This window comes from Zalophus californianus, chromosome 11 (genome assembly GCF_009762305.2).
Source record: "Zalophus californianus isolate mZalCal1 chromosome 11, mZalCal1.pri.v2, whole genome shotgun sequence".
Classification (NCBI taxonomy): domain Eukaryota; kingdom Metazoa; phylum Chordata; class Mammalia; order Carnivora; family Otariidae; genus Zalophus; species Zalophus californianus.
Window position 1 is genome coordinate 33,013,531 of NC_045605.1, and position 23,928 is coordinate 33,037,458.

Sequence of the window (23,928 nt, forward strand, 5' to 3'; positions counted from 1 at the left end):
GATGCTGCTAATGTGATATTACTAAAATATGGCAATATAATATAAAACCCAGTAGCACTCTCAAGACAGACTACTGCATTTTAAAATATATATAAATAGGAATAGCAAGTTACCACTATGCTGTGAGGCAAGGAAAGAAAACAAACAACAAACAAACTTGAATCCATATGACTATTGTCTTAAATCATCAAAAATTAATTAAAACAAGTGAAACCAAAGCAGGCTACATACAAGCCCAGATTTAATGAGTTTTGGAAAATGCAATAAGCTAAACAAATCACTCATTACTATTAATTAATGGTCTGTAAAAGACTTCCAGGTGGCTTAGGCAAATAATTTTTATTTTATATTTTAGAAAGAAAGTTTTTGGTAATTATGAGATAAGTATAATCTGTCTCAGCTATTTTTATCTAAAAATTATATTTCTACTTCATTATAAATGATTATTTAGATTACTTAAAATAGATGTTTTCTTAATTCCTTATATGAAATTATATTCATAAATTATTTCTAAATTATTTTGTATCAGATTCTATTAATCTTGATATATAAATATTATATTTATAAACTTATAAGTTATAAATATTTTCTCCATAAATATTTTATCCTGGCAAAATGAAATAATTTGATTAGGGGCTATGTTATTATAATTTTCATAGTATGTATATCCATACCTAGTATGGATATATGTAGAAAGGTTATTTGAATTCTTCCTCTGGTATCTGGTATTCTTTTTTATTTTTTTAGAGAGAGAGAAAGAGCACAGAAAACGGGAGCAAAGGAAAGGGAGAGAGAGAATCTCAAGCAGGCTCCATGCCCAGTGCGGAGCCTGATGTGGGGCTCGAGTTCATGACCCTGAGATCATGACCTGAGCCGAAATCAAGAGTCAGAAGCTTAACCAACTGAGCCACCCCTCAGGCACCCCGGTATCTGATATTCTTTTGTTAATCCAATATACATTTATTATGTCCCAGTAAGAGTTCTTCTTCTTAAGGATTCAAAGATTTTGTTCTGACCTTTTAGGCATTTATACTCTTATAGTGAAAACATATAGATTATATGAAAACTGCAACAACACAGCAATGTATAATATGCTACTGAAGCATAGAGGGGAGAAGGATACACAGAGGGTATTAAAAAGTAAAGGTGACATTTGATATAAATCAGGGATAAATAAAAGTTCTCAAGACAGATAGAGATGGAAGACACCTACTATAATACCTGGCATAAAATAGGTATCTTGTTAATGTTATATAGATCAAGGCAGAAACAACTGATTCCTCTTCCTATTACTGATATTCATTTATTAAGTTAATGCATGTTTATTATATGCCAGTGATTGTATTTATCTTTAAGTGTTCACAAATATTTGAAGTATTTATGGCTCTTAGTGGAGGTAAACAATAATTGTGGCATATGACTCTGCTTTAAGAAGAGAGTATACATTTTCATACGTTTATATGTGAATCATTATATAATAAACATAGAAAAAAGTCATTGCCTTTTTCATTAGTTTGCTAAAATATTGATGTGATAACCAATTCCTAAAAACTCAGAGGAAAAGAGTTTCATTATGACACATATTAAAAGAAAATAACTATATTTTAAAATTAGTTAGAGAGTTTGGGTATGTCTTTTTGAAGAAAATGACATCAGAGCTGAGATGTGATGAAGAGAAAGAGGGAGAGTTGGATCCAGGGAATGAAAATTTCTGTCGGTATGACTCTTAATAAGACCCTCTGTGCAAGTGGCTTTGTGGCATCAAGGAAAGACTATGTGGGGCTGGAGCATAGTACCAGATGGGAGACAAGAGTAATAATATCATTCAAGAAGAGTGCACAGAATGAGGTCAGAAGAGGGCTAAAGATGGACTACTAGTGCCAAAATATGTAGGAAGATAGCAGAGAATCAGGGGCCAAAAAAGACATAAAAGCAGGAATAATAACAGTGACAGGATAGTAACTATTTCATTGTAAGCGTTCAATAAATACCTAGTAGAAAGATTGCCTTGTCTGGTAAAGGAAACAAAACAATATATAAATAACTATAGTGTCCTTAATCTTAATAATATTAAGTTAAAAATATTAATATTTTTATACTATTCTACAGATTATACGCTTAAAAATATGTGCAAGGCACCATTTAAGGCACTTGGAATATATTAGTAAGCAAAACAAAGATCCCTGATCTCATGGATGTCAAGAAGCAGGCTTACATATCTTTCCCCATGTATTTCTTGTATCAGTCTTATGAGACTGATACTAATATTATCCCTATTTTACCAATGAGAAAGCAGTTTTTAACTTGTCCTAATTTTCCTACTGGTAGGCTGTATTTGAACCCCGATTTGGGGGCTTTAAGTAACATAAACAGAGTTTTAAAAAAAGCTGTCATTACAGAGGGTCTCAGAGAGTGTTTTGGGAAAAATCAAGAAAAAATTTATGGAAAACAGGGCATGTGGTTTATAACCTGAAGGAGATGTGAGATATCAATAGCTACAGAAATAAGAAGGCACTCCAGAGCAGTTGATCTGTATGAGGCAGAGAGAAGAAGGGATATTACAAATTACCTGTAGTAAATAATAAATGTGCATCAAAAGTAGGAGATGGTATCTGGGAAGATTGGTTGAGTCCAGATGTGCAGTTACTTATTTGTATTAGTACTCAGTGGAACATGATTGTTTTTAAGCAGAGGGAAGTCTTGATAAGAACTGAGGTATAGGAAGATGAGGAGTGATGATCGTTTAAACCATTCAGGAAGCTATTACAACAATCATGTAGAAAGTACATTAAGGATTTCAACTAGGGTGGTTGAGCTTTAGTAAGGAAAGGATGGTTATGTGAAAATTACTTGGAAATTGGTTGGATATGGTGGAGTATGAGATAATGAAGACAGGCAATCAATGATGTTCCTAAGTTTTCTAGTCTGATATCATTGGTACAACCTACAAAAGAGAAATTCAGAAGCTGGCAGATTTTTATGGCACGAAGATGAATTGAAATTGTGGTGCTACAGGAGATATTCAACAGGCAGTATGGCACCAGCTATTAGAAATACAGTCAGAAAAAAAGACATGGGTTTAGGAGATATGAATTTATCCTACATAAAGATAATAGTTGAAAATGAGACATGGTGTCTGAGGTAGTTTATGGAAACGAGAGAGAGAGAGAGAGAGAGAGAGGGAAGGGGAGGGAAAGAGAGAGGGAGAAAGTTGCACAAAACTTGGGAATGCCTATACACAGTAAAAAAACAGGATTAAGAACAGAAACAAAACAGATACTAAATATGATGTGGAGCATCAGGGAGGAAAAACATTAAAAGAATGTGATATATAAAAGTAAATTCTCTCAAACTGATGAGACTTATACAGGTGAAATGTTGATTGATCTAGGAATGAAGTACTTTTAAAATATCTGAGCATCACAGAAAACGTCAGGATAGGGCTATAGGTAATGTCGTCAGTGGATAAATCAAATTAAAGCCAACATTTCTACTGCAGCTCTCTGCAAAGACACAATTTTGGGTGGTTAGAGATGATTATAAGCTTCAAATGGGATGAAGGTGATTTTTTTTTTTTTTGGTAAATTTTTCCATTTACATGTGAGTATAATTCAATGAAAAGACCTATATTCTATACAATGCTGACAATGAAAGCCTATTTCATGATTAACTGTTCAATTTAAATATGGTTAGGAGACCTCAATATTGTTAAAAATTAACTGAGTGGAAAGTGAGGAAGAAGGTGAAGCTAGAAGAACACCCATGGATTTTACTGTTGAAGAGTAAAAAGAACTTACTATTTTTTCAATAGAATACAGTGTTTACTATTGTGGCTTTCTTAACTTACTATTTAACTCTCACTATCCATCCACTGCCTAACTTTTAAAGAAGAAATTTTTTTTGCATTTTTTTTTTTTTTTACCATACGCTTCACATCTTGAATACTAACTTCTACCTCATTCCTTTAATGGAAATACTGTCTTTATATTCAACACTGCTCTCTTTATTGACAAATATAGCTTCTTTATCCTTATTACCCACAAATAAATCAATTGCATTTGATGTGGTTGGCAAACAAATCCCTGTACTGGAAAATCTCTCTTCCATTGTTTTCCATGATTTATACTACTCAGTTTCTTTACCTCCCAGTCCATAACTGCTCTCATTGATTTAGTCCTAAATAAAGGAAAAATATCTGTGTTATTCTATATCTATCTTTCATTGTATTAAGCTCCTCTTTCATGGAAAAATAAAAAACAAAAACAAGTAACTTATTCCCTATTTTATTCTTCAATAACAGAGAAGTCATAAATAGGATAGATATATTATCTGAAACACAACAAGCTCTCAATTTCCTTTCTTATGCTAATGCTGATTTATAATTTTGATTATAATTAATATTTTATAATAAAGTAGTGCAATTTTATAGCCTAGAATAAGTATTCAGTCCTTTTAGTGTAAGCAAAGACACTTCTTAACACACACAATACACACACACACACACACACACCTGCACATCAACCTTTAGAATTTATCATCATTAAGGTAAATTGAATCACCAGGTTATATGCCTTTATTATGCAATTGAGAAAAGCCAGCTGGTTTATTAAATGAGGTCTTAGGAGGTGGAAATTTCTCTAACAAGCCATTATATTTATGGAAGAGTAGAATGTCTGGTGAGCTGCTTTTCTCTAAGATCCTTTTAAAGCTAATCATTTGAATCATCTGCTGGGCCTGGTACTCTTCCTATTCTTGTCATTTACTAGTGATTTACTATTTGAAAATTATATATGAATAAAGATTAATCAATAATTATTTTCTAAACTAAATAATGAAATACATTTTAAATTTCATTTTAAAAGAAAGTGATAATTATGAAAGTTAAATTTAAATGCAGGGTTGTATTAAAATGTACATGAGGTTTTTTTGTTCTTTTTTTTCCACTCTGTGCAAGGTTATACATTTTAGGAATGAGATAAGCCTATATAATCTATGAATAAAGAAAAGCAATTCTGTTTTATAGTCTTATAGGGAGATGATTATCTGTCGCTATGGCAGAGGCCGGGTTAAAAAAAAAATAACATCTGTTGAAGCAAAGATGAAGGATCTCATTTTGTGGCAGAAGAGTTTCAATGGACCGTAGGCAAGGACAAGTATTTCTAGTTCAAAAAGACAATGTAAAATGTTTGTTTTGAAATATTTTATTTTTCCTTAGCTAGTAATGCTGAAATGTGTTTGACAACATCCAAGAAAATCTCATATTCAAAATGACACAGAGGTGCCTGCCAGAGTTGTGAAGGTAAACAAGATTACGTTGACAGTTAATTTTTATGTTTTATATATAGTCATTTAGCTTTATCCATATTTATGATGACATCCAGATTATATTAGGAAGAAAATGAACTAACTGTAATTAGATTAATAGGCACAGATTTTATATTACAAGTATTTCCGAAACATAAAAACTCAGATCATAAAATTTGGACCACAGTTAAACCTTGCTTCCATTAGTTTTGAGAGTAGAAAAACACTACAAGCCAGTCAACTGATGGTCAGCTAGTCAGCTTCCCAAGTTCCAGGACGGAGCTCTTACCCTGTATCAGTCCAATGTTTTTCTGACACACCTGGGCCTCTGCCCTGCACTGTTCGGAAAGGACCAGACAGCTGTGGCCCTGGTGGACGTGATGAATGACGGCGTCAAGGATCTACACAGCAAATACGTCATCCTCATCTGCACCAGCTACAAAGCAGGCAAGGAGGAGTGTGTGAAGCCACCACCAGGGCACCTGAAGTCTTTGAGACTCTACTGTCCCAGAACCAGCCCTCCTTCGTGGACTACAACCTGCTGGACTTGCTGCTGATTCACCAGGTTCTGGCCCCAGGCTGCCTGCACTCATTACCCCTGCTCTCAGCCTAGTGGCGCACTTCTGCACCTGGCCCAAACTCAAGGCCTTCATGGCCTCCCCGGAGCACCTGACCCTCTCCATCTGCAGCAAGGGGAAGCAGTGAGAGATTGTGGTACTCTCGCCAAGAGGCAGAAGGTGGGGATGTCTGCCTTCCTTTCCCCAGGACCAATAAAATTTCTAAGAGAGAGAGAGAAAAAATAAAGTACGGTATCTGGATATCCTTAATTTCTAAGGTTAGGCCTTATTCTAAAGTAACTGCAGCAGACTGAATGGAGCTTATTTTGGAAGATAAAGACATTACTGAGACCACCACAGTCTCCATGTATCTCCTGAATCGAGTGTGACCTCGTACTGATAGTGAAATTGCATGAATTCTATTTATTTTACCTCTTTTATAATTTGGTCTATTTTGAGTTTCACATGCACATTAATAAAACCAGTGAGAACTTCTCAACATAATACAAAATTATGCATCACTTGATTTATTTGAAAAAATAGCATTAGAGTGAAAGCAGTTGGTATGTGTGCTCTCTGTGTAGCATTGTATTGGCCTAATCAATCTGAATAGATAAGCCGCCGGGATAAAAGAGACCAGAAAGTAGTCATATGTGAATAGCCTGAAGTATAAATGTGTATAAGTACATCAGATATATTACCTAGAATAGGTTCAAGTCTTTTTTTTTTAATATTTATTTATGTATTTGACAGAGAGAGACAGCGAGAGAAGTAACACAAGCAGGGGCAGAGGGAGAGGGAGAAGCAGGCTTCCTGCAGGGCAGGGAGCCTGATGCGGGACTTGATCCCAGGACCCTGGGCCGAAGGCAGACGCTTAACCAACTGAGCCACCCAGGTGCCCCAAGTTCAAGTCTTTTAGCTGTGTGGCCACAAGTACAATACAACACCTTTATCATTTCAATTTTCCTTTTTTTTTAGATTTTATTTGTCAGAGAGAGCATAAGCAGAGGCAAAATCAGGCTTCCTGCTGAGCCAGGAGCCCGATGAGGGACTCCATCCCAGGACCTGAGCCGGAGGCAGATGCTTAACCGACTGAGCCAACCAGGCATCCTTCGTTTCAATTTTCTGATCTCAAAATGAGAGTCTATGAGACCACTCAGCATAACTTCAGGGCTGCTTGGGTGGTTTAATGGGATATCACGTACAGAAAGTCTGCAAAAATTTTATTAAGAGATCTGGATCTGGATCTAGAATCAGATAGAACAAGACTTGAATTTCACTTTTGAATTTTATTAACTATGTCACATTGGAGAAGTGAGCTCCCTCCTTCAGACAGCTTCCTAATTTTCAATATATTTAAGTGTGGATAATGCATAAATTATGTTATTTTTTCTTTGAAATTGAATATAAAATTATATGCAAAAAGCTTACCTCAGTGTCTGACACATAATAATCACTAAAATCTTAGCAATTATTGTTAGTATTTTATTATATACTATTAATGCTAATATCATTAAATATAAATACTATATAAGTATCTAACAGTTAAAATAAATTAAATTATGCAAATTGATAATTACAGTTATTTTCATTATGGTGTTTATTTCATGTACAAAGAGCCTTACTTTTTTTTTTTTAAAGATTTTATTTATTTGACAGAGAGAGACACAGCGAGAGAGGGAACACAGCAAGGGGAGTGGAGAGGGAGAGAGAGAAGCAGGCTTCCAGCCGAGCAGGGAGCCCGATGTGGGACTTAATCCCAGGACCCTGGGATCATGATCCGAGCTGAAGGCAGACGCTTAATGACTGAGCCACCCAGGTGCCCCGAGGCTTGCTTTTCTTAATCTCATAGTGGGCAAGTCAACTAAGATAAAAAATATTTAGATAGTATTTTAAGAAAAAACTGGAAAAAGTTTCTAAAATACAAAATAAGAAATTGAATAAAAACACTGGCATAAAATATTCTCTAGAGGAAAATACATAATCCTATTTAACTATCAAGAATTTTTTTAAATCAAACCAAGTAAAAGATTGATAACTTTTTCAGTTCTTGTGGTCTTATAAAGGAATTAAAAAATAATTATTGTGAAACAAGCCTTCTAGGTCTGCTTGCATATTGGTGTATAGGAATTTAGAATTTTTTAAAATAAACATGCTAGTTCCATCTAAACAATTATATTATTTGTTTTTTGTGAATTTAATTACTGCTTGTGAAATTCCATAAATTATAATTAAATGTCTGTTACAATTATGATTTCTTAGATGAATGATTTACTATGTTTATGAAAACAGAATTGATATTAATCACCTCATTTGATCTTCTTACTGACAATTTATAGACATATTTTTAGTTGTTTTGTCATGACAGATGTAATCCTTTTAAATAGCAGCAATGTCCACAATAGCCAAACTGTGGAAAGAGCCAAGATGTCCATTGACAGATGAATGGATAAAGAAGAGGTGGTATATATATACAGTGGAATTTTAGGCAGCCATCAAAAGGAATGAGATCTTGCCATTTGCAACGATGTGGATGGAACTGGAGGGTGTTACGCTGAGTGAAATAAGTCAATCAGAGAAAGACATGTATCATATGACCTCACTGATATGAGGAATTCTTAATCTCAGGAAACAAACTGAGGGTTGCTGGAGTCAGGGTCAGGTGGGAGGAATGGGGTGGTTGGGTGATAGACATTGGGGAGGGTATGTGCTATGGTGAACGCTGTGAATTGTGCAAGACTGTTGAATCACAGATCTGTACCTCTGAAACAAATAATGCAATATATGTTAAGAAAAAAAAAAGGAAGAAGATAGCAGGAGGGGAAAAATGAAGGGGGGGAATCGGAGGGGGAGACAAACCATGAGAGACTATGGATTCTGAAAAACAAACTGAGGGTTCTAGAGGGGAGGGGGTGGGGGATGGGTTAGCCCGGTGATGGGTATTAAAGAGGGCATGTTCTGCATGGAGCACAGGGTGTTATGCACAAACAATGAATCATGGAACACTACATCTAAAACTAATGATGTAATGTATGGTGAATAACATAACAATAACAATAAAAATAAATAAATAAAATACCATCTAATTTCTTGTGAACTACTATGGAAGACAATTCTCTAAATTCCTCTATCTATTAAGAATTGGGAGGCAAGGGCGCCTGGGTGGCTCAGTTGGTTGGGCGACTGCCTTCGGCTCAGGTCATGATCCTGGAGTCCCAGGATCAAGTCCCGCATTGGGCTCCCTGCTCAGCGGGGAGTCTGCTTCTCCCTCTGACCTTCCCCCCTCTCGTGTGCTCTCTCTCTCTCTCTCTCATTCTCTCTCTCAAATAAATAAATAAAATCTTTAAAAAAAAGTATTGTGAGGCAAATATTTATTTTTTTCAAGATTCTAAAAATATTAATTATATTAAATATTAAATTATGTTAAATATTATTTCTGGATCTTTTGACATGAATTATAGCAGTGGCATATGGTAGACACACTAATGTTGACAACTAAAATAAAATAACATTTACATATACATCCCTAAAGAACTTAACAGCAAGTTTTGGTTGCTTAGTTTGATAAATTCTATCACTATTTCCTGACTCTAAGTTTACAATCCATTGAGGCTATGAAATGAATAGGAAATATTCATCGCATAGGAATAGAGAGATGTTGCTAGAATTCTAGAACCACTTTTAAAATGTGAAGTTAGCTTTCTTCTATCTACGATCAGGGACATATCTGAAATTACTTTTATAAAAAGGGCAAGATGCCCATCGACAGATGAATTGATAAAGAAGATGTGGTATATATACACAATGGAATATTATGCAGCCATCAAAAGGAATGAGATCTTGCCATTTGCAACGACGTGGATGGAACTGGAGGGTGTTATGCTGAGTGAAATAAGTCAATCAGAGAAAGACATGTATCACATGACCTCACTGATATGAGGAATTCTTAATCTCAGGAAAGAAACTGAGTGTTACTGGAGTGGTTGGGGGTGGGAGGGATGGGGTGGCTGGGTGATAGACATTGGGGAGGGTATGTGCTACGGTAAGCGCTGTGAATTGTGCAAGACTGTTGAATCACAGTTCTGTACTTCTGAAACAAATAACGCAACATATTTTAAGAAAAAAGAAAAAGAAGAAGATAACAGAAGAGGAAGAAAAAGGGAGTATGTCAGAGGGGGAGACGAACCATGAGAGATGATGGACTCTGAAAAACAAACTGAGGGTTCTAGAGGGGAGGGGGTTAGGGGGATCGGTTAGCCTGGTGATGGGTTTTGAGGAGGGCACGTTCTGCATGGAGCACTGGGTGTTATGAACAAACAATGAATCATGGAACACTGCACCAAAAACTAATGATGTAATATATGGTGATTAACATAACAATAAAAATTAATAAAAAAATAAATAAATAAAATCTTAAAAAATAAATAAAACATTTAAAAAAAAGGTGACTTTTTAATGTTTCTTTGGAATACCTTAGTTTGCATCAGACGTCTATTGTAATATGGAGGATATTACCAATAGTATGCACAATAATATGTAAAGAAATTTCTAACTTTACTTTTTTATTTTATTTTTTAATTTTATTATGTTTTGTTAGTCATTAGTTTTTAATGTGGTGATCCACGATCCATTGTTTTAGCATAACACCCAGTGCTCCATGCAGTACGTGCCCTCCTTAATACCCATCACTGGGCTAAACCATCCTCCCACCCCCTCCCCTCTAAAACCCTGTTTATTTCTCAGAGTCCATAGCTCTCATGGTTCATCTCTACCTCCTATTCCCCCCCTTCATTTTTCTCTTCCTTCTCCTAATGTCCTCTGTGCTATTCCTTATGTTCCAAATAAGTGAAACCATATGATAATTGACTTTCTCTGCTTGACTATTTCACTTAACATAATCTCCTCCAGTCCTATCCATGTTGACATAAAAGTTGGGTATTTATCCTTTCTGATGGCTGAGTAATATTCCATTGTATATATGGACCACATCTTCTTTATCCATTCATCTGTTGAAGGACATCTCATCTCTTTCCACAGTTTGGCTATGCTCGTAGCAGCAATGTCCGCAATAGCCAAGAAATTACTAACTTTAAACTGGATATCAACACCTGTTCTGATATCAATGTTAATTATATCCATTAATGTCCATTTATTAATAATATAACTACCCTGTATATGAGCTTTATAATTTATAAAAATTTTCTGCATAAGTTGCATTACTCATTTTGATTTTCTGTTACACTTGTTAGAGAAGACTATGTATATACCTCTTAAAGAATCATTCTTCTCATAGGTCTCAGAAGGGGATTCTTTTTGAAGGTAGTGGCCACTGTGGTGCTGAGGATATTCATTCATTCACTTACTCATTCTCTAAGCATTCACTGAGTATTGGCTATGAACTTGCATGTTAGAGTTTGGGTATTAAACTAAAGTAAATAAATAGATAAATGAGACATAAAATCTATCTTCAATGAATTCAGTCTTGTAGGTCAGTGGTGTACTCAAGTTCACAATGGCTCTTGGGAGCCAAGGTGATTGTCATAAATAGTTGTAATGCAATGTTAATAAGAAACAAATATAATAAAGAACATGTGAGATTATATATAAATACATATTTTATATATGTATTTTATATATATATATATTTTACACACACACACACACATATATACAGTGATATATACAGAGAGAGACAGAGACAGAAAGTTGGGAGGAAGCTAGTTGTTGAATGGTAGCCCCACAGGCAGGTAGACTATCACATGTAACAAGAATGAAATGCTCTTAGGACAGTGCATCTAGTTCACTATAGCTTGAGTAATAGGAGAGGAAGCTGGAAAAACAGACAGAATCTAAATAATAAATGGCCTTGAGACCATTTGTGGAAGTTTGCACTTTATTCTAGAATGGATTAGAAGCCTTTAAATGTTTTAAGGACAGGCTGATCAGATTAGTGTTCCTTGGGTAGGAGGAAAAGAAGAAGATAAAGAATAGTAATCCTTTGTCTAAATACCTCCACATCCATTGAAACAGGCTTAATGGCTTAATGCCCCAGTAAACTTCATACTTGCCACTTAAGTCCTGTCAAATTAACAGAATGTAACCCTAGCATAGAGGTCATCCTGGTCCCATCTTAGTTTAACCTTAGATGGTAACCCCGTAAATATACTTGAGTAGCTAATCTAACTTATAGACTAGGTTAAATGGCCAATGTCTGAGGGCATCTTAAACAAAGCTATGAAAAATGACAAGGGTATTTTAATATGAAACTCCAACACAGACTTATGCAGCATCATTTACAGTTTGAACAAGTCGCCATTGCAATAAAGAGGACTTTTATTAAAAAGCTCCTGTTTCAGATACATAAGTAGACTTATTAGGATTTATAATGAGAAACCCCATGAATTTGCCTAAAGTACTAAATTTTATTCAAAACAAAAAAGTTTTCTTTATTTTAATAAAAACACTGCAGAAAACTCACATAGAAACTGGGGCCATGAATTCACAGGTGCCGAGGCCCTTCTGATCTATACATAGCTAACTAGTTGGGCTTGATTAGGGGTTATCCTCTTAGTTCCTCTCCTTTTCATTCTTTGTAGTGAGAAAAACATCAGCTAAACCTAATCATCATGTGATTCTTCCACTAGGTGTCACAAAATTATGGCGAGAATAAAGTGGTTCTACTTATCTTAAGCTAATAGTTGTTGTATTTCATTGAAAAAAATCAAGATTCTAGAGGATACAGAGTTAAAAATCAGGTTGAAAGGATCAGGAAAATATTTCTGGAAATTGTATAGCTCCCTGAGTGGTTTTAAGGTCCTTTACTTAATTTAAGTTTGTAAGTCAAGATGTGAGTCTAAACTCTAAGTTTTATTTTTATTTTTTTAGATTTTATTTATTTGAGAGAGAGAGGGAGAGAGAGCACCAGCAGGGGGGAGTGGCAGGCAGAGGGAGAAGAAGAAGCAGGCTCCCCGCTGAGCAGGAAGCCCAATGTGGGGCTTTATCCCAGGACCCTGGGATCATGACGTGAGCTGAAGGCAGTCTCCCAACCAACTGAGCCACCCGGGGGCCCCTCTAAATCTTACTTTAATTAACATAGTATCTCACAGCACTTAGTATCTTCTGTATGGCAAACTATGTCCCTGGAAGGAGATTAAAATCTAGAGAATACCTATAGCTTACTTGGACAGGAGAAATTCATTTCACTAATTAGACTCTATTGTGTATTTTCAGAATCTTCTTCGACACAGACTCTCTTCTATCTACCACCAAATACCACTATAATATCTTATACTTAAATGCCTTGGATTCTGATATCTGTGTCTATCATTACTAAAATTGGTTTTTAAAGGTCTCAAAGTCCAAACATTTTTTTGAGTGTTACTTATAGCATTTGACAAGAGTGACAGTTGACACCTTAAAACTGAATGTCATCAAAAAAATAAAACTAAATGCCATTTGTACTTCACTATTTTATTGGCTTTCTTCTGCGTCTCTTAGCTTATTCCATTCTTGTCTCCTTCACTAACTCCTTTCTTTTTACCCTTCACTATCTTTCTACCAGAGAAATGTGTATATTCCAGATTAGAGCCTTAACTCTCTTTTCTTTCTAGTACAATTTCTCTTGATGAAACATCATATTGATTTCATTGAGTCTGTCCTTGTGTTTTGTGGCCAGTTCTCACCTTTCACCTTTCCTGAGCACCAACCAATATTTTAAAATATTGTGTATTTTCTCCTGAAAGTCAAAATAATATTACCTCCTCTTCTCCTTGTTACTTTATTATGTTACAGTATTAAGGGTTGTTCAATTGAATTGATCAAAGCTCAGAATCTTGATATCATTTTAATGTTTCCATATTTTTTACATTTCTACCCCCACTCAATCATTTGCAAATTCTCATTTATTTTAGCTTCTCCCACAGACATCGATTATATTTAGTGCATCAGGAATTCAAGTCCTTTTTACTTAGATCACTGAAATGACCTCCTAACTTGACTTTCACCATAGAATTTTCTTGGATACATTTTCATAGAGCAGCACTCTGATTTTCTCTGCCCACTCTCAAAGTGTATAGAGTGAATTACAAATTTCTTTGCAATTATGGTAAACCATCAGAGATTTATGCAGGGATGACCTGGTGAGAATTATATTTTACATAGATAATTTTAGGAAAAACAATACAAAGAGATTTTATTGGGGATAGGGTAAGATGAAGAGAGATGTTAAGGAGAAGAAAATGTATGTAGGCAGGCAATTTTTCTGGTAGATCAGGAGGGAGATAATGAATGTATGAACTCAGGATATACATATGGAATGGAGAAATTTGTACTGATTTTGCTAGTGTTAAGGTCTATGAGAATATGCATTGTTCATTATAGGCTCCCTATACATATAGAACAATGCCCAAGAGAGAGAAGATACATGCATATAAATGTTCTATGAATAAAATAACTACATATGTTAAACAACAAAAAAATGCAATGAATGATTAAGTATGGTATAGGATAGAAAAGGGCAGATTGTAAGCATAAAGTTTGAAGTTATATTTGAGTTGGAGGTGCTGTTTTATTATTTACTAGTCATGTGACGTTGGGAAAAAAATTTGACATTCCTGAGCTTAACTATTTTTTTTTCATTTATAAATTAAATCAATAATGCAACTCCTTTAATAAGGTTGATGTGAAGACTAAAGAGGGTAATGATGCATTAAATATACCTAACAGTTTTTGGCTTTTAAGTGCTCAGTAACTATTGCTGCTTATTCTTGTTATTGTTAAATTTATGTGTATACACATCTATACATCTATATCTATTTGTCCACCCATCTGTCTGTCATCCATCCATCCATATGAAGAGTAGCAATGTTTAGCACTTGGTATGGAAATGCAATCAAAGAAGTCCTCCAGACTAGGTAATACATGTTCTGTGTTAACTTGTCCCTGAAAGAGTTTTTGTGGAATAAAATAATTTTAGAAATTAAACATATTCAATATCTGCCCCTTTGTTTATACTTTTTTTATTTTATACTAGTATCTTTATAAATGATCCTGAGATGGAGCTGCTATTTAATCAAGTGAGATTTAAAACCTTTTTATACTGTTATGCCTTGGAATGTTTTGTGTGGGTAAAGAATCTCTAAAGACACTCTGCTAGGGATTAGAGAATAATGGATTTGGTAAACAGGCTTGAACAGCAAGGGCCAGAGGATTTGTACATTCCTGATCTGGGTCCTTGTGGGTCGCTTTACATCATATGAGTGAACACCTGCCTTTCTGCATTTTTAAAAACAAGAGGAAGAGCAGTGAGATCAAAGTTCAAGCCAGGCAAATGGTCCATTTTGCTGGAGGGCAACTGTCACATATGGAAAGAGTTATTCATGATTTCCATTAATAATGAAAATATGAGTTTGGGTAAATTTTGATAAATAAAATACAAAAGTATTATATCATAGAATTAAAGGTTTGAGGACAATCTGCCCCAGATTTCAACTTTGATTAGTTCATTATAACTTCCCTTTAAAGCATAAACTTATGCATTTTTAATTAAAAATTTTTTTCTGTGATCTCAAAGAATCCATACTGTAGCTTGTCAAGGAGTAATATGCTCATAATCATTATATCTATTATGGTCAGAACACTTGTCCTTTTAAGATAAGTTTTAAACCATATTCTTTGAGTAATGATTTTATAAAAGAAAAACATAGTTGTTTTGTTTATAGAAAACAAAATTACAAAGTAATAGCAACTTATTTTGTAATAAAATTAGATAATTTTACAACTAATAAAATTATCCATGACAATGTGATTCATTCAGGTTGATATTCAAATGATTTAATGAAGTTATTATGGACAAAATCTCATAGTCTAATGAAATAAAGCTTTGGATATACTGTGGAGTTAGCAATTATTCAAATAATTTCATTAGGTAACAAATGATAGTTAAATGTGGTTTTAAAGTCTAAGGTCAATTTTACTTTAAGTGAAGAAGTTTTGGAAAAGCTAGAGAAGTAATTTTTGAGTTTTATATAAAAATGGAAGGTTAAATTAAAGGGCTTAAATACAAAGTATATAAAAATCATATAATCTCTCAAAGAGTTAAGGAGGTTATTTTAATCAACTGCTTCAAGGAAAACTAATGGAATATTCTGCATCTAAATCATCTAAATGCCCTGAAAAGCAATATGTTCAAATTTAGATATGAACTATCAATTTACCAGGGATGGCATATGAAGATATTTTAAAGCAAGAGACAGCATGAGGAGATTTTATTCTTGATTCATTTTATGTTTGACTTACTATTTATTCTTGATTCATTTTATGTTTGACTTACTAGTATGAATTATTTCTAAGAATCCAAATTTTGGAGAGATTGCTGTGAGCTTTGGATATCTGAAGGATGTTTGAAAAGTGTGTAGTGTCACATTATCAATTCCAAATTCTCATCAGCATGGTAATAAGCTAATAGAGTGACAAAGTTTTATATGGTGTATTCTTGCTTGTCACTGAAGAGAAATTACTACACTAGGTGAGGAAATTATCCTCACGATGAACAAAAGTTACAGGAATAAAGTATACTATGTCAAAAATAATCACTATCAATGAATGTTATTGATAACCAGTAACAATCAGTACTAACAATAGTTATCTAACTTTGTGTTTATTTATTTCTTTCGGAAGTTAAAAAATAATTCACAGACATGACTTCTCTACATCACTAATTTTTACTATTCCCTTATGAGGTATATATTTATTAATGCTAAAGTATATCATTAACATTAACTATGCTGAACCACTTTTATAAATATTCATGTAGGGAGAACTTTAAATAAAAGGTCCTCACGGTAGACATTTAGACACGTAAAGGATAGGTTAAAGGGAAAATGAGCAAGACTGCAGCACTTTCTCAAATCCATTAGTAGCTCAAATCAAAATAAAAAAAATTAAAAATGAATGAAGTGAATAGTTTCATGATTAAAATCCAGTTACATTTAAAGAATTGGTTTGGTTTTATGTCAAGCTAATTAAACTTGCTATTGAACTGATGTAGGAATATTGTTAAGATCTTTATATAAAACCTCGAATGAGAAATTTCAATGAGAATTAAATGTCAAGAAAAGAGTTCCTTCTTTTAAGGAACTCAGGGGAAATTAAAGTCCTTTAAATGTCTATATTTTTCCTTTTGCTCTGACTGCTGGGAGTCCCAAGGAAATATTTATGTCTTGGCCACAATAATTATGAGACATTATGGCCTACACTATCTTGACCTCTTATTATGAAATGTCTTTTTATCTGGTGCTGTATTTATTTATTTACATATTTGCCTTTTAAGCATGATTTGATATAGCAAGTCAAATAAATACCCTTTGGAATGAGATTGAGATAAAATATATTAGTAAAATAAAATAATTATTATATAAATATACATTTGTTATTTCATATTTTTTAATATATTGGGTGACAAGTGAAGAGTAAAAAACTTTACAAGAAACCAAGTTTATTTTACATTTAATTTTTCCACATATTCCTACATCACCAGGTAAAGATGCCAATACCCACTTCTTTATCATCATTCCTTTCAAAAATCAGGATCTATGATGACATTGTCAGCTACTGATAATAGTCACAGTTATCTTGTCCTGTCTCAAGTTCATTTAGAAAATTTAGCTCTTCAGGTTCTAATCATAGATTATCCAATAAATTATGAGGAATGATTTTTATTAAAAGAGGAAATATGAAAATAAGTAAAAATAATTACATACAAAAACTAGTATATATCCCAACATTATTAGTATATATCCCAAAATTATTAGCATATTTTCCAAAATTTCAGATCTAGAAAGAGACCTGGTAATTCTTAAACTTCCATAAGAAAAATTAAGCAAGTGGCTCATTAACTAAATTTGAACAATAAGAAATGCAGAATGATTACATACTTATTTTTGTTGCTAATATTTTTGTTATATCATATAGATGTTAATAAATTGATTATAAAATGGAGGTTGATGAAGCAAATATAAAAAGACTTTTGAGAAATTACAATATAATTAGAGTTTGAGAGAGAAGTTGAAAATCAAAGAGTATATCAAAGTGAATACAATACATATTTATACTAGAATAGAGAAAGATTGAGTACTATTAAAGTAAGAGTTATCATGTACAAAATGGATTTACATTTTATTTATTTATTTTTAAAGATATATTTATTTATTTAAGCATGAGAGAGAGAGGGAGAATGCAAGCAGGGTGAGGGGCAGAAGTAGAGGGAGACAAGCAGACTCCCCACTGAGCTGGGAGCCTGATGCAGGGTTCGATCCCAGGATCCTGAGATCATGACCTGAGCTGAAATCAAGAGTTAGACGCTTAACCAATTGAGCCACCCAGGCTCTCCTGGATTTATGTGTTTTTGTTTGTTTGTTTACATTTGAGAGAGAGAGAGAAGGAGAGAGGGGAGGAGCAGAGGGACAGGGAGAAGCCGACTTCCCGCTGAGCAGGCAGCCTGTCATGGAGTTCCATCCCAAGACAGAGATCACGACCCAAGCCAAAGGTGGATGCTTAACAGACTGAACAACCCAGGAGCCCCTGGATTTATGTTTTATAACAACTCATATGTTGGTTTTGAGGATGAAATGAGTTAATGTATTTTAAAACACTTGGAGCACTGCCTGCCACATAAATTGTTCAATGAATATAAGCCACTTGAGGCCCTAAAAAACGAATGTTCTTTTTAAAAGTCTGTTTTACTAAAATGGTTTAGTAATACTGTCTTTCTACCCATTATCATAACTTATTTGAAACAGTCTTTTATTTTTTTTTTTTGGAACAGTCTTATATGCATCTCTAGCATCTAGATTTTAGTCTCCCATAAAATTATGCATTGTGGTCAATGAAAAGTAGCTGAACTTTTGATTGACTTGGGATGTGGGTAGGGGATCAAAATATTATTAGTGGAAAGTTAGAATATTTTAAAATATATTTCTGGTTGGGGCGCTTGGTTGGCTCAGTCAGTTGCGCATCCATCTCTTGATTTTGGCTTAGGTCATGATCTCAAGGTCCTAGGATCAAGCCCTGCCATCAGGCTCCATGCTCAGTGGGGAGTCTGCCTGAGGATTATCTCTCTCTCTCTCTCCCTCTGCCCCTCACCCTGCTCACGCTCTCTCTCTAATATAAATAAATAAATATTTAAAAATATATTTATAAAGTTCTGGTTAATAAGAGGACAAAGAAGCTAGCATTAAGTGAGTCCCAATAGCCAAATTGTGACAGTTTGCATGTATATAACTAAGTTGAATCTGCAAAATCTCATATGATTCTAATACTCAGAATCAGAAAGTTTAATATGATGCATATGTGTATAATATACATATGTAATTTCCAAGCAAAAAGTAAAGTGACTCTAATAGGATATGTTTATAAATTTTATTTTCTTTATTGGTAATAGGATTGTTACTATATGGATATCTTGAGTCTTCAATTAAATATGCATATATTTATAAAATATAGATTAGTACTTTTTTCTGTGAATATAATTAGGGGAAACTCACCTGGCATTTATTTAACACTGTCCAATAAGTCTTAGAATCACATCATTTTAAGCAAATATGTATATTCCAAAAGGTAAAGCCCATGTGAAAACTATAGATTTAAAGTGTTATTGATATAACAAAAATAATGTTCAAATTATAAGAGAGGTCACATCTATTAAATAGGTCTCACATTTGAAAGGAGCAACCAAAATTGGATTGACTTATAACTCCGAAATGAACTCCAGTTTAGGTAATATGATGCTCCTTAGAAAGGATCACTTTAGAAGATCACAATAGCACTACACAGTGTAGAAGACATATCTGATGAATTTATGGATTATATATGATGAAACTGATGTATAAAAGGTAAAAATATTTATATAATAAAAATATTATAAACTGAGTAAAGCATAAAAGTATACCTCAAGAATAGGTACAAGACAGTTTATTTATAAGTATTAATAAAAATTTTATAATCGATTTCATAATTTATAACTTTTGCCTAATTTTATGACATTTAAAATGTTTAACAGACTTATGTATTAGATTTGAATATTTAATTTGATTACATAGGTTTTGCTAATTATTTAAATTCACAAAGTGTATTAGTTTTTACTTTTTCCCATGGCTGAAAAAATTAATTTTAAAATACTAGTTGTATATTTACATTTTTACATAAATAGTGGCTGATAGGTATAAAAGATTAATGATTTCAGCTCTAAAACGTATAGAGTGCTGAACATTCCTCTACCTGCAAAAACCCTTTAAACATTCTATAAACAATAAGTAGTGAGTACATTATCTATCTAGCTATGAAGCTAGACATAGAAAATCATGATGTAAAGGAAAGTTGCCACCAAGTTTTTAATCTTACTTTACCTTTGTATCCTTTCACTTCCTTTTAGAAGCTCCTTTTTTTCTTTCCAAGTTCTTAGCTCAATTTTCTTCCAATCACAAAAGTACCTTGACTCCTAGAATCCCATAACACCCATGCTCATAACCAAGTACACTAGAAAGCAAGTTGGTGGAGTCTTCATTCTCCTCTCTACCACCTATATTTATTTGCACCCCCCCCCACCAAAGATCTTCTGGAAAAAAGACAGAGCTAAACCTAAAGGACTTAATTTTCTAATTTTATCAAATGGACATAATGGCATCTAGGTGACGAGTAATTTTGAGGCAGAGGTGGCCTTCCCTATGTAAGTAACTGCTTCAACCTGGCACATTATGGGCTCTTATATATGTATCTGGCCTTCAGAACACAGTTGAGTCAGGTGGGGTGGGGATGAGGAAAGGCAGGGTCATAAGATGCCACCAATGAATGCATATATATATTAACCCTTATGTTAAGTTAAAAATAAAGCAAATATTGCTCTAGTCTAATTTCAGGACAGCTTGATATGGAATAAGTAAGATAGATAGGGCTTTCCTTGCCTAGTCATTGAACTGTAAATGCTGGGGTGCCAATGTGCTCACTGCAGGTGGGGGTGAGTATCTGATCATTGTGAATGGTCTTTGCAGAAATTCTAGGATTGCACAGTCACACAGTCACATTGGATCTTCCAATAAGTAGATTTCTGCTCTGAAGCATAGAGAAAACTTTGCATATTTTGTCTCCACTGGTGATTTGGAGGAGAACAATTGACATATAAGCTATTATGAATTGGTGTACTTGTGTCACATAGTATAGACCAAAGAGAAAGGTATAAGCCACTTAGTATTCATACATCATATTCTCTGGATTTGCTGTCTCTGTCTTGAAAAGACTACTCTACAGAGGAACCATTAGGAGGGCTGTTTGTTTATTAGGTTACTCTTTTAATGTGCATGATGAAAAGTATTAGGTTCTGTGTTACACCACATAATATTTTCTAAAATAAAAGGAGTATATTCAGGTTACTATCTTGGTATGTTTGGCATATGTAAAGTCCTGCCTGAACACCTTAGCCAAATTTATTTCAAAAGATAATATTTAGATTTTTCTGGGACCTAGCTCTGAATCCATTATCATTCCTTTATTCTTTCCTTTTTCCTTCACACTCCTATAATAGGATGTCTGGATTCTGGGTTAATTAGAAATAATACGTGATGAAGATTATATAGAAAAAAATCAATTATTTCATTCTTCAGGATGTAATTTTAAATTAAAAACCATTTTGTGATAAATTATATACCCAATATAAGTAACATTTAAATTATTAACACAAAGATTCCTACCCTCCTATTTTTTAGATATTGTAATCCTCAAGAATTTATATTCAAGTAGGATTCTTTACTGAGAAATGATACTGTTTGTTGTTGTTGTTGTTGTTGTTGTTTTTACCCAGTTAGCCTATCCTCAATTTGGTATAAGTCTTCATCATAAGTTAAATAATTTCACAAGTTTTAAGGACTCAATATACAGTTAATTAGATAAATGATCTATTTTAGAAAATATAGATTCTAGTATATATGTTTGATTATATGTATGTATCTTTTTTCTAATTAAAAATTTGGGGCATCTGAGTGAGAAATTATAGTTGGAATCTGAAACATTAGCATTTCAGAGGTATTTCTTTAGTTTCCTGACTAAGCAGAATTTTTAGAATATATGATCTTATGCCCAAAAGAATCTATAGCAAATTTTGACTAATAAACAGTAGAAAAGTAAAAGCAGGTAAGTAGATGTTTTAAAAGGCAGAGGAAAAGAATTCATGAATAGTATTTTTAACCTCCCAGATTAGTGTTTTGGGTTTATTTGAAGAGGGCAAACATTTCAGGGAGTATCAAAATATCTTAGAAAGGAATGCATTGTTTATATAGTTCTAACCTTTACCAAGATTTTACCATTATATTAAAATTTGGGGTCTTAATTAAGCTTTTGCCAAACTGTAAAATTATATGTATACATACTATATACAGATACATGAAGAAAACATATACTTTACTCACAGGCAAATTGAAGTATGGCTTCTCTACTAAGAATACTTCCAAAAGTATTGGCTGCTAAACACTGATAATGACCAGAATCCTTTGCTTCACTTGGATTGCTTATAATGAAGGTCCCGTCTATCAAACTGTAGCGATAATCACTTTCCAAATCTATTTCTGTTCCATTTCGAAGCCATCTTTGGAAAAATCAGAAGACAATATGTAAAAATTACTTGAGATATTATAATTATCCCTGGGAATGTCAGAATCTCATTGAAGGGAATTTTTAGACTTGAGAAAAATGATTAGCAGTGAACTTTTACCTGTAATTGGAAACTGGGTTGCCACGAGCTTCACAATTCAATGCTACTTTCTTTTCATCAGAATCAGTCGGGAAAATTATATCATCTGGCTCTTGTACAAACACTGGCCCATAGTCCACACTTTCTGTAAGGACCAAAAAGGACACACTTTAAAATTTCTAAAAATATCGAGACTTTTTCTCCATTATTTTCATATTTAAAATTTTTCCTTTTTCCTTGTACTCAACAGCATATTACCAAAAGAAAGCAACAGCAAGCAAATTACTTTATTTTAATAAATTAGAGACCTACCTAGAATTTTTTAATTGACTAAGATTTCTTTTAAAAATATGAAAAAAAAACAAATATCTCAAACGTTAATGTTGTACATTTTTAAATACATATCTTTGTATTCATCTAAAACAGAGCTAAAGAAAATAATGCTAAACAAAAACATTTTAAAAAACCTAAAAGTTTGGGGCGCCTGGGTGGCTCAGTCAGTTAAGTGTCTGCCTTTGGCTCAGGTCCTGATCCTGAGGTGCTGGAATTGGCCTGGCATTGGGCTCTCTGCTTGGTGGGAAGCCTGCTTCTTCCTCACCCTCTGCCTGCCACTCCCCCTGCTTGTGCTTTCTCTCCCTCTGTCAAATAAATAAACAAAATCTTAAAAAAAACCTAAAAGTTAGTAAAACTCTTAGAATGTTAAAAATAATATACAATAAATAAACAGTCATGAATTACTATTGTGTTACTACTTGGGAACTACAGATATGAAAACATTGGTCCTCATGTATTCTCTGTCCATTCATTTCTTCACTCATTTAATCAAGCACTATTTATTCTTAAAAATGATAGAGTGTAAAGGATAAATTATGTAATGTAAATAAATATATTTTCATAAAAGAGACATGTCCTTTAAAAAGTCAAATAACTGAACAAAAATATCAAAACTGCATACAATTAAGTGTTCATCAGCAGGTAAACAATGTAAATAAGGAAATCAGAAGAGAAAGAGTCAAGAGGGAAGAACACTTATTAAGTACCTACTATATGCCAGATATTAGATTTTACCTCATTTAATTAGTTAATATTCAGAGAAATCCTATGATAAAGGTAATTTTAAACTAATGAAAATTTTATAGAAAAGTAGAAATAAAATTGGGCCTCAGATGACAGGCTTGAGCTTGAAGAGTTTTAGGATAATTCTGCTGGAGTTTTAGGATAATTATGCTGGAGAAATTATGAGTAAATGTGCTGGGGAGAGTATTAGTCTTATTAGCTTGTAGTAGTGCAAGAATTCACAAAATTATATGCGTATCTAGCTTCCTTAGCATC

At 33.6% G+C, this 23,928-nt stretch overlaps 1 protein-coding gene and 1 pseudogene across 1 annotated transcript in view; one reads left to right on the plus strand and one right to left on the minus strand.

Annotated features, from left to right (window-relative positions):
* CNTN5 (contactin 5) overlaps window positions 1-23,928 on the minus strand; it is a 1,400,310-nt gene that overhangs the window by 521,855 nt on the left and 854,527 nt on the right. Inside the window, exons 7-8 of the mRNA XM_027581317.2 lie at window positions 22,618-22,741; window positions 22,316-22,491 (exon numbers count right to left, since the gene is read on the minus strand). Coding sequence (XP_027437118.1) covers window positions 22,316-22,491; window positions 22,618-22,741 — 300 coding nt within the window. The remainder of the gene's footprint in view (window positions 1-22,315; window positions 22,492-22,617; window positions 22,742-23,928) is intronic.
* LOC113914371 lies at window positions 2,726-6,009 on the plus strand (annotated as a pseudogene).